This window comes from Ranitomeya imitator, chromosome 4 (assembly GCF_032444005.1).
Source record: "Ranitomeya imitator isolate aRanImi1 chromosome 4, aRanImi1.pri, whole genome shotgun sequence".
Classification (NCBI taxonomy): Eukaryota; Metazoa; Chordata; class Amphibia; order Anura; family Dendrobatidae; genus Ranitomeya; species Ranitomeya imitator.
This window is the reverse complement of record NC_091285.1, coordinates 42954641-42968691: the sequence shown is the minus strand read 5'-3', so window position 1 is coordinate 42968691 and position 14051 is coordinate 42954641. Positions and strand designations below refer to the sequence as shown.

Genomic DNA, 14051 nt, shown 5'->3' with positions numbered 1-14051 from the left:
CTTACTCTCTCAGACGTCCCCAGAGTTCCTAGACAGTAGTCCCACGAATCTCTTACCCTCTCCGACATCCCCGGCACTGCTAGGCAGTAGTCCCACGAATCTCTTACCCTCTCCGACATCCCCGGCACTGCTAGGCAGTAGTCCCATGAATCTCTTACCCTCTCCGACATCCCCGGCACTGCTAGGCAGTAGTCCCACGAATCTCTTACCCTCTCCGACATCCCCGGCACTGCTAGGCAGTAGTCCCACGAATCTCTTACCCTCTCCGACATCCCCGGCACTGCTAGACAGTAGTCCCATGAATCTCTTACCCTCTCCGACATCCCCGGCACTGCTAGGCAGTAGTCCCATGAATCTCTTACCCTCTGAAGTCCCCGGAACTGCTAGATGGTAGTCCCATGAACCTCTTACCCTCCGACGTCCCCTGCATGGCTAGACGGTAGTCCCATGAACCTCTTACTCTCTCAGACGTTCCCGGCACTGCTAGATGGTAGTCCAACGAATCTCTTACCCTCTGAAGCCCCCGACACTGCTAGACTGTAGTCCCACGAATCCCTTACCCTCTGAAGTCCCCGGCAGTGCTCGATGGTAGTCTCATCAATCTCTTACCCTCTGATGTCCCCAGCACGGCTAGACGGTAGTCCCACAAATCTCTTACCCTCTCCGACATCCCCGACACTGCTAGACGGTAGTCCCACGAATATCTTACTCCGACGTCCCCGGCACTGCTAGGCAGTAGTCCCATGAATCTCTTACCCTCTGAAGTCCCCGGCACTGCTAGATGGTAGTCCCACGAATCTCTTACCCCCTGAATTCCCCGGCAGTGCTTGACGGTAGTCCCATCAATCTCTTACCCTCTGAAGTCCCCGGCACTGCTAGACGGTAGTCCCACAAATCTCTTACCCTCTGCCATCCCAAGCACTGCTCGACAGTAGTCCCACAAATCTCTTACCCTCTGAAAAATTAATAATCCTGCAATTCTCAGTATTGTCACTTAGGCTATTGTAGCCTTTTCTTTCAGGAAGTTTTCAGCAGGCTCATCAGAGACAAGAAAAAAAAAACATGATTTACCATGCACAGAAGATGTCAAAGCTGCAATTCCATCAGGGAGGTGACTGATAGGCTGTATGTTTGGGGTTGATGTCCTGCTGCATAACAAGTTTGAACCCAAAGTCATTAAGATCCATCTTCAGTGTAAAGAGGAAAAAGAAGTCCTGGAAGTGATGATATGGCCCCAAAAAACCCTGATCTCAACATCATCGAGTCTGCCTAGGATTACATGAACACAAGCCTACATCCTCAGAACACGTGCGGTTAGTTCTCCAAGATGTTTGTAACAATCTCCCTGTAGAGTTCAAAAACAAGTGTACAAGTGTACCCAGAAGAACTAATGCTGTTTTGAAGAGAAAGGGCGGTCACACCAAATATTGATTTTTTTTTTAAAGATTTTTGTCTCCAATCACCATCACACTTCTATCTTGCAGCATTTTTTCCACATCGGCCTAAAACTTTTTGGTACTGTACATCCCCTGCCAAATGTACAACCAGTCAGTAACAGTTGCAGAATGTGTTTCATTATATTTTATTGAATGCATGACAAATCAAAATGTTTTAAAAAGGAACAGGTCATTTCTTTTACAATTAAAAATAATATAGTAGTAATAAATTATTTCATAATGAACATGAGCCACATACAGCACCCAGTGCATATGTGCACACATCGGGGCCACATATACGGTATATACTGTGACTGGAGGAAAGGTCCAACTGCGTTATGTGCAGGATACAAGTGGGATCCGGTTCACATACATAGGAGATAATATATATATAGGTTATCGCTGGACTTTATACCTTCTTTGCCGCTAGTGTAAACGTCTATTACTAGAATAGGGACGTATGTACAGAAAACGTGATACTGGCAGCTCCTGTGCACCGGGACCAGATACTGATGCATACAAGTTTTCAAGACATTTCCAATATTCCACCATACAGGCTTTAAGAAAGCATTTGGTTAAAATTTATAATATTACATACATATCAATGATCCAATGCACGGCCGCCACGAATGGCTCAGGGTGACCAAGTGTTCGCTATTATACACCAACGTCTTCGGGACATTATAGGGTCGGCATAATGATGCTGAAGTCTATATGATTGACAGCTCTCAAAGCCCAGGATGCCTTTGGGGCCGTGTCTGGTGTTGCAGCTCAACCCTTAAAAAAAAAAAAAAGTAAGAGGCCATACCAGACAAATCCAAGGGACACAATGGCACTAGTCTGGAGATAAAAAATAAATAAATATATATATTTTTTCTAATTATAGATAAGTTTAATCTTTCTTTCAATAACGATCAGCCTCAATATTTTCCCATGGCGGCTTCTCTGGCACTTTCCTTCTAACACTATAGAAGATACATTAACTCAGTTACTATTTTTGCCATAAATGCGTAAGAATCATTGGGTGGGATGGATTGTTTGATAAGACTACATTTATATCTCTCTCTTAGAGTGAATACAGCAGGGTGCATATACATTATACAGAGTATACAGCAGTATATTTACATGTAGATACGCCCTGCTGCATATATATATAGATGCAAGGGAGCGATGAGCCTGCAGCAGCATGCACAGGGCAGTGAGAGCCCTGCTGAATGAAGCCCCGCTCACCTGTTGGTTTCCAGAGAGCTGTGTGCAGCAGCATGCACAGCGGCAGTGAGAGCCCTGCTGAATGAAGCCCCGGTCACCTGTCAGTTTCCAGAGAGCTGTGTGCAGCAGCATGCACAGGGGCACTGAGAGCCTTGCTGAATGAAGTCCTGCCCACATGGTGAGCCATACCCACCAGTTTCCAGAGTGCTAAACTCAGGGAGATTTTGATGTGACATCACAGGTAGTCAGGAGATTCTCAGCCAAAGATCATGTCACCTTTTACAGAAGGATTTGGAAAATCAAGGTATTTAACAAAGAGCTTATCATGGCAATAGTTCACATGAAAATGACATGTACAGGAGTAACCAACCCCTTTAAGGAAAAACTCCAGTAGAAAGTGTTAAAGGGAGCCTGTCACAGGTGCTCGGTTCACTCTTGGTGTGTCGAAACAATTCAGTGCACCTTCACACCTACTTCTTTTCCATGTATCTTTGCCTTTCTCTGGCTCATGTAAAGCCAAAGCTGTCAATCAAGGAAGAGGAGACAGATGAGAAAAAAAAAAAAGGAGGTGGTGAGGTCCACGCAACTGCTCGGCCATGTCAAGGGTGCACTGAGCTCCTGTGCTTAGCCATTTTGTGCCGACAGACTCCTTTAAGACAATGCCAGAATTTATGAAGCAGACTCAGTCTCATGAGATTTCCCCACCCAAAAAAGCCAGAGATTTCCGGCTTCTTCAACCCCTCTCCGCAATGAAACCCCCCAAAATGCTCAGGTAGATTTTTTCCCCCCCTCAGTAAATTCCATAGTAGAATTCTCTGTAAAATGGCAGCAAATCTGTGGCAGTTTTACATGTGGCTTTTGCCATATGGACTAAATCTATGAGAATCCACAAAAGGAAATGAAAAGTTGATAATTTCGGTTTCCTTACTGGAAATCTGACGTGCTGTAAAATCTGCACAGAAAATATAATCCGATGCCTTATGAATTAATCCATTAAAATTTTTGGGAATTTGAAAAATTCAATAAAAGGAGACCCTATAAAACTAGACCATGGTGGGCTGGGGTGCCAATTTTCTCCTATTGGAAACAGTCATAGATTATATATATACGAACGCATTTATTAAAGCTTTTTCTTCAGTTTACGGAGGTGCACAGCTTTGTACGATGGTGCGTTGACCTATGAATTGGTGTGAAGCCCATTAGAGTGTATAAACGGGTTGACCATCAAAAGTGTTTTGTGTCCAAATCTCTCAACTTGTCCCTTCCCTTATTCGTTCATACCGGTGTCTGAAACACAGAAGACGAAACAATGGCTGTGTACTACACAATGCATCACTACATGTGGCCTCCTGCTGCTGGAATGTACTGAACCCATCATCGATGTGCCAAAAACAAAATGGCAGAAAAAAAGTCATATGGCATAGCGAACTGAAATGTTTCACAAGGACTAAGGAGCAGCATAGTGCATTGCCAACAGTTGGCGATATCTAGTGTGCACAAGTTATGGAGAGAAAGACATATCATTGTTATCAATAGAGCGTAATATATAGGCACCAATTATGAAATAAAAAAAAAACATAGGAACATCTATAGATGTGATTTGTAGACAATACGAGAGAAGTAAAATTAAAAAAAAAATTGGGATACTATTCGGTATACCAATATATTGCACATTAGCTAGAAGTCTATGACACGGTATGTGTTGGCTCTACCATAGTAGCTGAAACAAGACATGACTTAGGCAGCACACACACAGGCATAGAGCTATCAGGAGCAAAGGCATCTCTTAGTGCGGCACACAGGGGCCGGGGATGGAGCGATCTTCTCAATACGACAAAGGGGAAGAAACCTGCCAGGATCAGTCAAAGGATTAGTGATATGTAACTGGAAAAAGTGCAAATGTAGACTATGAAACTGATCATCCAGAAAATGAAAAGAAGATACCATGCAGGGATGAAAGCTGCAAATAAAAACCTGAACTTTGTCTTTTGTGTTTTTGAAGCTGAAGATCAACTACATGATGCAAGATTTTTCCTGATGTTGGTGATGGGAGATGCATAATTATATGAAGCCAAGAAGAACAGCTTAGAAGGGACCAAGTTCATGAGAAGTCTTCAAGTCTTCTTCTCGGGTTCAAAGGAGGCTAGAACATTTAAGATCTTAGCCTGAGACAGAGGAGAGTTCATGTTCACTTGAGGAGCTGATTTGTCTTTCAACTTTCTTCTGCTTTATCTTCTGAGCAATGTCCACTTTCTTCTCAAAGTAGCTGACCAGGGCTTGCTCGGTCAACATGGAAGCCAGAATCTGTTCAAAGGAGATTGACCATTCGGCATCAATGGTGCTCCCATACTTGGGTGTCACATTACCGGGCTCACACCCAACTAACACTGTGTCATCTGCAATATCCTCACACTGAAGCGAGCTGGCGCTCACCATAGAATATGAGGAAACGGAGGTATCATCCTTGGTTTCATCGTCAGAGGTGGGCTGTGTTGGAGGGCTGTTTCGCTCCCCGTTTCCTACCCCCTTTTTTAATTTTTGGATATCATCTTGGGTGATGGCTGACCGAGAGTTGCCAGGAACAGGAATAGGTTCCGTGGACTGTTCTTCTTTTGTGGTCCGCGGCTCCAGACCGGGGCTCTGTTCTTCCTCTTCTTCACTCGAGGGTTCCCTTGTTATATTTGTTTTCCCATCCTCAGCATTTCTAAGGGGAGGATTGGAGAACTTCTTTCCCACCTCACCAATCCGTAGCAGAAGACTAGCCACCGTGGCTATGGCATGGTATAGCTCTTGTTCCACCGGGTCCTCGCTGAACATATTGTAGAATGTCTTGCACAGCTCAATAAATTGCTCCTGTTAAGTAAAAAAAAAAAAAAAATGTATCACAAAGGGTACAGAAAATTAGAGAGGATCTTCTTGTCTTGCTTTATCAGGGAGGCGTCACCCTGTTCATTTAAAAATGCCCTCCCTTTAAATTAGTGGAGAATGGTAAAAAAGGAAACATAGAAAGAAAATAGTTTTTGAAGATCAAAAAATGTATATCTCACCTGATTCATCTTGGGTATGTCCTTTATAGTCTCCTTCTTCTGCTCCTTCTCATTGGCCCACATGCGCAGGTAGTACTTATAGTCTGGGGCACTCATTGTTTTCTCCTCTAACACAGGGAAAATATTATTATTTTACAAGCACTAAGCCTCCTTGTCTACTGCATGAAGTCTACATTATTAGAGAGGAAAAGCAGAATGTAGAGAGTGCCCACAGTGAGCAAGGGACAGAGAGGGAGGAGAAAAGCAGGAGTGAGCGAAGTAAACGGGGAATGGAAGGGGGTGACAGGGGAAAAGCAGGAGTGGGGTGGAAGAGGAAAGGAGGAGAATGGAGAGGTTGAAAGGGAATGATGGAGAAAGGGAGGAGCAGAGAGAGAAAAGAAGTGGAGAAAGGGAGGGATGGAGAGAGAAATTCCTTCAATGTATACAGCTTCTGTACAGACATCTGGACCTGGTGTGTTAGAAGATGGGGCAGAGAAACTATCCTCCGTAGTTTAGAATTGTTTTTTAAGAATGCTTTCTACTTTAACCCACAGAAACATTGGAGAGTGAACGACAGTGCACGAGGGCGAAGTGAAAAGGGATGGAGAGGGAGCGCGCGAGGGATGGAGAGGGAGCGCGCGAGGGATGGAGAGGGAGCGCGCGAGGGATGGAGAGGGAGCGCGCGAGGGATGGAGAGGGAGCGCGCGAGCGATGGAGAGGGAGCGCGCGAGGGATGGAGAGGGAGCGCGCGAGGGATGGAGAGGGAGCGCGCGAGGGATGGAGAGGGAGCGCGCGAGGGATGGAGAGGGAGCGCGCGAGGGATGGAGAGGGAGCGCGCGAGGGATGGAGAGGGAGCGCGCGAGGGATGGAGAGGGAGCGCGCGAGGGATGGAGAGGGAGCGCGCGAGGGATGGAGAGGGAGCGCGCGAGGGATGGAGAGGGAGCGCGCGAGGGATGGAGAGGGAGCGCGCGAGGGATGGAGAGGGAGCGCGCGAGGGATGGAGAGGGAGCGCGCGAGGGATGGAGAGGGAGCGCGCGAGGGATGGAGAGAGAACGCGCGAGGGATGGAGAGAGAACGCGCGAGGGATGGAGAGAGAACGCGCGAGGGATGGAGAGAGAACGCGCGGGGGATGGAGAGAGAACGCGCGAGGGATGGAGAGAGAACGCGCGAGGGATGGAGAGAGAACGCGCGAGGGATGGAGAGAGAACGCGAGGGATGGAGAGAGAACGCGTGGGATGGAGAGAGAACGCGAGGGATGGAGACAGAATGCTGTAGATAAGTCCCTAATAGCGGTGGCAGCATCTTATATGCGAAAAAGTAGGTGACAGATTCCCTTTAATATGACCATCTCTAAACTTTTGAATGCAAAAATGATGGCTGCCAATGATGTTGGAGATGTCAAGGAGAGCGCCACGGTTGTCTCCAGACAAGTCTCTGGTGGTGGTGTTACCGTGTGGTCAGGTGTATCTAGCAAATACAGAACTGCCCTACACTTTGTGAATGGTACAGTGACAAGCCCCTACTACTTGAATAACATCATTAATCCAGTCATTGTGCCTCTGCATGAGAAACACAGGCCTAATCTCATCTTCATGGACAACAATAAAATGAAATCGAGGTTGCATCGTTAGGGAACATCTGCTCGAGACTGGGGTGCCTCACATGTAGCAGCCTGCACTTTCTCCAGACCTAAATACTATAGAAAACCTATGGGATCAGCTGAGCCACCATGTACAGGCTCATAACGCTCTACCCCAGAACCTCAAAGACCTGAGGGCAACCCATCAAGGAGAGTAGGACATGATGCCTCGGCAGACAATAACCTAACTTGTGAACAGCAGGAGATGTCGTTGTCAAGCTGTAATTGATGCTCAAGGCCACAGGACAAGTTATTGAGACAGTGACATTTTTTTGTTAGAGTATACCCACCACTGATGTTGGCATTTGTTTCAATAAATTGAGATGTGGAAATCACCATTGCGGCTTCTCCTTAATGCCCTACTTTCATCATGAAATATCACTGTAGGGGGGAGTTTTTAAGTTTTCCATAAAATGTACCTGAAAGAAAAATATCCCTAACTCTTTGGGAGCAGTGTATGTTTGGTACCTGTGTACTCGTACTGACCTGGAGAATCATATTGCCATGTTAGTATTACCATATAGTGAACGTGGTAAATAAAAAACACTTTTTTTTGCAATTACAATTAGTGATGAGCAATTGTACTCGTTGCTCGGGTTTTCCCGAGCGCGCTCGGGTGGTCTCCGAGTATTTGTTAGTGTTCGGAGATTTAGTTTTCATCGCTGCAGCTGAATGATTTACAGCTATTAGCCAGCCTGAGTACATGTGGGGGTTGCTTGGTTGCTAGGGAATCCCCACATGTAATCAAGCTGTCTAGTAGCTGTAATCATGCAGCTGCCGCAATGAAAACTAAATCTCCGAGCAGTCAAATACTCGGAGACCACCCAGGCGTGCTCAGGAAAACCCGAGCAACGAGTGCACTCGCTCATCACTAATTACAATGCATTTGGAATTTATTTCTCCGTTTTCCAGTGCACTGTGTGTGTGTGTTAGAATGAAAGATGTCATTCAAAAGTACAACTTGTGCAGCAAAAAACAATCCCACATACCGCTATATAGACGAAAAAAATAAAAAGTGATGCCCCTTGGAAGAAGGGGAGGAAAAAACAACAAAAAAAAACAAACAAATTGTGAAACTGCCATGTTCTGCATTGGAGCTGTATACAGAAAAAGGAGGGATTCTCTGTAAGTACATCAGAGAAATATATAAATTATAAAAAAAACATAAAAAGATAGGAGATGTAAAAATACCTTTTTTATCTTGTGGTTCAGTATTCTCCGCTGCAGATCCATTGCCCTGTCCATCAGAGTCTGGAAATAAAACAAAAGTGTTATAAAACTGGAAATAAGAGCAAAGCCCACCCGTAAGAGACCACAGTATGGAGACTGTACTGTAATGATTCACTGAAACCCAGGAGAGTAAGACATTATTTTTAGATAAATGTACAAAGATGTTAACACTTTAACACATGAATATTCAAGCAGCTTCCAAAATGGCTAGCACCACTGTACAGTATGAACATGGGGGTTGTGCGGGGCTAGATAAGAGAGGCCAGTTGTTTCTCAGAAGCATGGCCACTTTGCGATATATTTGAGCTCAGCTCCTTTTTAGAAAACCGAGGCCAAGGGTAGAATTAAAAGGAGACCATTTTCTTCAAAGAGAACCTGTCATCACATTTGACCTATGTAAACTATTACTGAGAATGCTGATATCAGTCCTCCCTGTGCGCCTCATATCAGATGTGTTGTTGCTGAGAAATCATCTTATATCACTTCATATAAATGACCTCTTCCAGGCTCAGGGGCGGATGGCATCTGGAGATAACTCTGCCTCCAGAGCTTGCTTTACAAGAAGGGGAGTTACCAGTGTGATGTGTAATGGCTACCAGTGTTACCAGTGTGATGTGTAATGGTTACCAGTGTGATGTGTAATGGTTACCAGTGTAATGGCGGCTCTCTGCTCTCCTGATCTCCCTCAGAGCTGTGTGTGATTATACCTGACATCTGCAGCTTCCTCGCAGCTTCCAGCTCACAGGCAGACAGGGCTGCAATATGGTACCAATTCATCAGAGATGAGAGAGAAGCAAAAATGTGTTTGCAAGAAGACAAAATTAATTTCTCCTGTACTGTGTTAGTTACTTGTCTCACACTGGTAACTCCCCTTCATGCAAAACAAGCTCTGGAGGCAGAGTTGTCTCCAGGCACCATCCTCCCCAGAGCCAGGAAGAGGTCATTTATATGAAGTGAAAAAAGATGATTTCTCAGCAACAACACAGCAGATATGACACACATAGGGAGTACTGTTTTCAGTATTCTATAACCTGTATGCCCATATTAATAGTTTACATAGGTCAGATGTGGTGAGATTCCCTTTAATCCTGAACACTAGACCTAATAAAACATGCATCGTACTCTGAATAAAAACATGGAAGCCAACCATGCACAACGGCCTGAGAGACACCAACTAGGTAATATAGAACCTGCCTGGTGCTGCAATGGTTTATTACTAGTGATAAGCAAACATGCTGGGATAAGGTGTTATCTGAGCATGCTCAGATGCTAACCGAGTGACTTCGGCGTGCTTGAATAATATGTTCTGAGTCCCGGCGGCTGCGTGTCTCGCAGTTGTTCGACAGCCGCAACACGTGGAGGGATTGTCTGTTTGTTCGGCTCTCTCTGCATGTGTTGTGGCTGCCGCTAGACAAGAGGTCGAGGGAACTCAACGTATTTTTTTTTAGAGCACGCCGAGGACACTTGAAGCATGCTCAGGTACCAGCTTATCGTTCGCTTGTCACTATTTATTACAAATTATCAGAGAGCTCGATGAGTGCGCAAAGTAAAAAAACTAACCTGGAAACTCACTCTGGAGAATAAGATCCAGTTCGGAGAGATAGGGAGATACTGCAGTCAGAAAAAGAGGGGAGAAAGTTGAGGGTGGTGGGAGTACGGAATAGGTGGGAGAAAAGGTGGGAATCAGATGAAGGTAAAGCTCTATATCTGAGAAAGGAGGGAAACGTGGTCTGAGCGAGCGCCCCACAGCACATGCCGGATTCCTTCATACCCCACCAATATGGCCCTATTTACATGAGTGTCACAAAGTGCTTGCTTGAAAGAGACCTTCCTAAAATCGTACTTAAAGGTGGGGCAAAAAGTAATATTTGAAAATAGATTTCATTAGAAACGTTGCACCGTTTGCCTTTTATAGCCTCTGTGCTGCACTTTCTACTGCTGAATGAATTAACTGAGAATCTGTCAGTCGGACCACTAGGATGATCTGACGGGGAGTTTGTAGCTCTTATATGTTCTTTTCTGAGCTCCTCTCAGCTGATTTATGACCAAAGACCACATCAAAGTTGTGAAAGTGCCGGGGCGTGCATGCAGCCGCTGCTCGCTGTGTCCTGCTCCAGCCATGTGTCTGTGACTGAGAGCCAGTGGCTGCCAGGAGGAATAATGTTCCTTTTCTCCCAGCAGCCGAGCTTTCAGTAAGGCGGCCGGACAGTATTAACCCTATATCTGCAGATTAATAGAAATTGAGGACATGACAGATTCCCTTTAATCTTTAGTTGAAAACACTCTTTAGAAAAGAGAAATCCCAGCAACTCTGTCTAAATTGACGATATTTTGCAGTACATTTGGACAAAGCACCTCTGATTTTAAACTTAGAAAATTGACTTTTAATTCCAGTTAAAGGGAAGCTATCAGCTTCTAGTTGCAGTCGGATCAGAGGTATAGAGAAAGAGAACCTGAGCTCATAGATGTATAGATTTGTTGGAAAAGATTCAGTATAACTTGTATTTTATTCATTGAAATCCCTTTTGTACACAAGTCCAGTGGAAGGTGCCATTAGTGACTGACAGCCATCTTTGGAGACTGGGAAGACTGTCAGTCACTGAGTAGGACCGCCCACTGGACTCATGTGCATACAAACACTAGTGATTTCAATTAATAATATGAAGTTTTCTGAAACTTTCCTACAAAAATGTATGTCTGTCTTATCAGCTCCTCCTACTCTATAACATCTAGGCCGCAGATACAATACCATTTTCAACATGACAGGTTCCCTTTAATAAGAATCTGTCACCAAGTCTAATGTGGCCTGATTTTCCCCTGATTTTTCCTCCAAGTATTCGATTTTTTATTTTATTTTATTTTTTACATCTGCCATATGGTTACAGAGATATTGGCCTTTTTATTTAGTGCTTACTTTTATGGTCTTTACTAAGGACCCTCTGCTTTGCATTATTACCCTGTGAGTCGTACCCTAAAGTAAAGGCCCGGAAGTTTAAAACTAAATAGAAAAGGCCCATATTTCTGAAACCGAATTAAAACTCAAATAAATAAAAACAAAATGGACAACTCAGTGGAGCAGCATGAATACAATAAAAGCATAACCGAATGACAAGTCCTAAATATAAAACCTCAAAATGTAAAAGAAAAAAAAACAAACAGTATATGGATGTCCTTGTATATCAAGATGCTAAAATATTCAGATTCTCCACAAAACACAAGCATCACTGAATGTCAATCATGCTGCAACATAGGGTCCTCCATAAGGAAATCATGGAGCAGAGGTGGGCTCTCTGGATCCCGACATCCAGCGATCAATAAGTTATTCCTTGTTCTACCGATAGGGGATAACATATAATTGGTAAGACCCCCTTAAATACTTATAAAATGAGCATGGCTCAGGTAACTCGGAACTTCCATATTTGATAGCAATACACATTTGCTTCGGTCAGTTTACCTTCTGGAGTCACATCCTCAGTGAAGAAGTTTGTGGCTTCCAGGGCAGATTCGGTTTCTTCTGCACCGAGGGCTATAGGGAGAAGGTAGAAGGTATTCAGATTAACACCCAAAATCAAAGCTAGGCTCCAAAAACGTGGTGTAAACCCAAAACATAACATAAGCATTAAAACAATGCACCAATGACAAGTAGAATGGTGGGGTAACAAGTTGCTGGAATCCAGTGCCAAGAGAAACGATCATAAAATTAGCAGGAAGGCAGAGGAAATGGACAATAAGAAACCATAAAGCATCTAAACTGGAGAGTCTAAAATAATTCCATCAGCGGCCAAAGATGGATTCACAGGTAGAAGTAGCGCATGGCCAAAGGTGCAGGCCTCATTTTACACTCCCTGACGTCTAGATACTGGGCCAGTGTAGCTACTGGATCATGACTGGGATATAGCACAAGGTTACAACCTTTTGGATAAGCCCAGATGTTTGGGGGACGTCAGTAGGAGATCCATCTGGTGAAGTCATAGGGCTGCTGACAATACATATAGCCAGTTCATTCTAATGCTGCCATTTTTTTTCCTACACTCGATTGCAATTTCGTGGAGCAGGATTTGATGCCCCTGTAAAACTGCCAAAATAAATCTTAGCAGCCAGTGGAAAAAAAAGCTGAACATTTCTCAATTTTTTTTAAATATAAAATTGTGATATGAAATATTAAACATAAAAAACTAAGTTCAAAATAAATATCTCATTTAAATTATAGGGTATCTTCATTGTGTTTCAAAATATAATATAATGAGTGTGTGAATATATATGTGTCTATGTACATCTATCTATACATACACACTCCTCAAAACTGAAATTGTAGCACCAAGAAAGAAAACTCGTGGAAGTATGGAAACAACAAGACATGTTACTGATATGCAAATGAGCACCAAGCACCAAAAATACATGAAGACATGTAAACTCCTTGGCTGCTATCAGTGAGATTATTAATGGTTGTCTGAGGAATATTCTGCCAAGATGAATTCACTTGGGCAAATCATCAAAATCCGCTGCTGGCAGCTCCCTTTGCAATTGGTGACCAATTATGCTCAATTGGAGACGCTGCAGGGCATGGTAACATAATTAGTACTACAGTGAACAGCCTGCATGGCCTAGTTAACTTGAAAATAGGCCCCTGGGACACTCAGGAAAAATGGCTGTACCACTGGCTCCACGATTGATCCATTCTGTACCGCAAGTGAAATTGGACATCACATACCAAGTCTAAGACAAACAGTGCCTGAACAAACTATAACAAGGAGTTTGCACAACATTAGGCAACAAGCCAAACCTCCACCTACAAGGGTTTCGCTCACCCCAGACTACCAATCTCAAAAACTATCATCGTGCAGAGCAAAAAAAGGAGATCTATCCCCTCAACGATGAGTCCAGCTTTGGTCTTTGTCCCAATGATAGCTGGACATTTGTCTGGAGACAAGGTGGAGAAAACCATGGTCTTTATGAGGAACGTCACACTGGTTCTACTCCCGGTGTTGCATAATGTATGGTAGCTGGACCCTCTAGTCTTCATTCCTGGTACACTAAAGGTATGTTCACACATTGCATTTCTGCCACACAAAAAAACCCACATTGTTTTACAGAACCAGGAAAGAGAATGAGATTTCTGAAATCCCAAGAAGATGCTGATCACTTTTTCCTTGCAGATTTGAAGCAGTTTCATATCTGTGGCATGTCAATTCATTCAGCATTTTTGCAGCGTTTCTCACTCAAGAGAATGAGAAAAACGCATTACATACACAAATTTGTGTATTTTACGCAACATTTTTCCTGCCAGATTTTTCCGCTGCAAATACTGAGCGTGTGCACATACCATAACAGCTCAGCGTTACATTGATGTAACCAATGGAACAGCCATCTCTCCAAAGTGTTCTTGGATCCGTTTTTCAACACTATGACACCAAGTCACAGGAGTCTCGTGCAACTGTGAGCAGCCTGTGTGGTCTAAATGTGCTACGATGGCCGTGGGAACTCCATTGACCACATCTGGGACGTCATTAT

At 44.0% G+C, this 14051-nt stretch overlaps 1 protein-coding gene across 2 annotated transcripts in view; it reads right to left on the bottom strand.

Moving 5' to 3' along the window:
- Positions 1 to 1566: 1566 nt before the first annotated feature.
- TBC1D9B (TBC1 domain family member 9B) overlaps positions 1567 to 14051 on the bottom strand; it is a 77065-nt gene continuing 64580 nt past the window's right edge. Inside the window, exons 18-22 of one of the 2 annotated variants that reach the window (XM_069763599.1) lie at positions 11995 to 12066; positions 10101 to 10151; positions 8502 to 8561; positions 5693 to 5799; positions 1567 to 5498 (exon numbers count right to left, since the gene is read on the bottom strand). In XM_069763599.1, coding sequence (XP_069619700.1) covers positions 4806 to 5498; positions 5693 to 5799; positions 8502 to 8561; positions 10101 to 10151; positions 11995 to 12066 — 983 coding nt within the window. In that variant the 3' untranslated portion in view covers positions 1567 to 4805. The remainder of the gene's footprint in view (positions 5499 to 5692; positions 5800 to 8501; positions 8562 to 10100; positions 10152 to 11994; positions 12067 to 14051) is intronic. The other variant, XM_069763600.1, reaches the window with a different exon arrangement.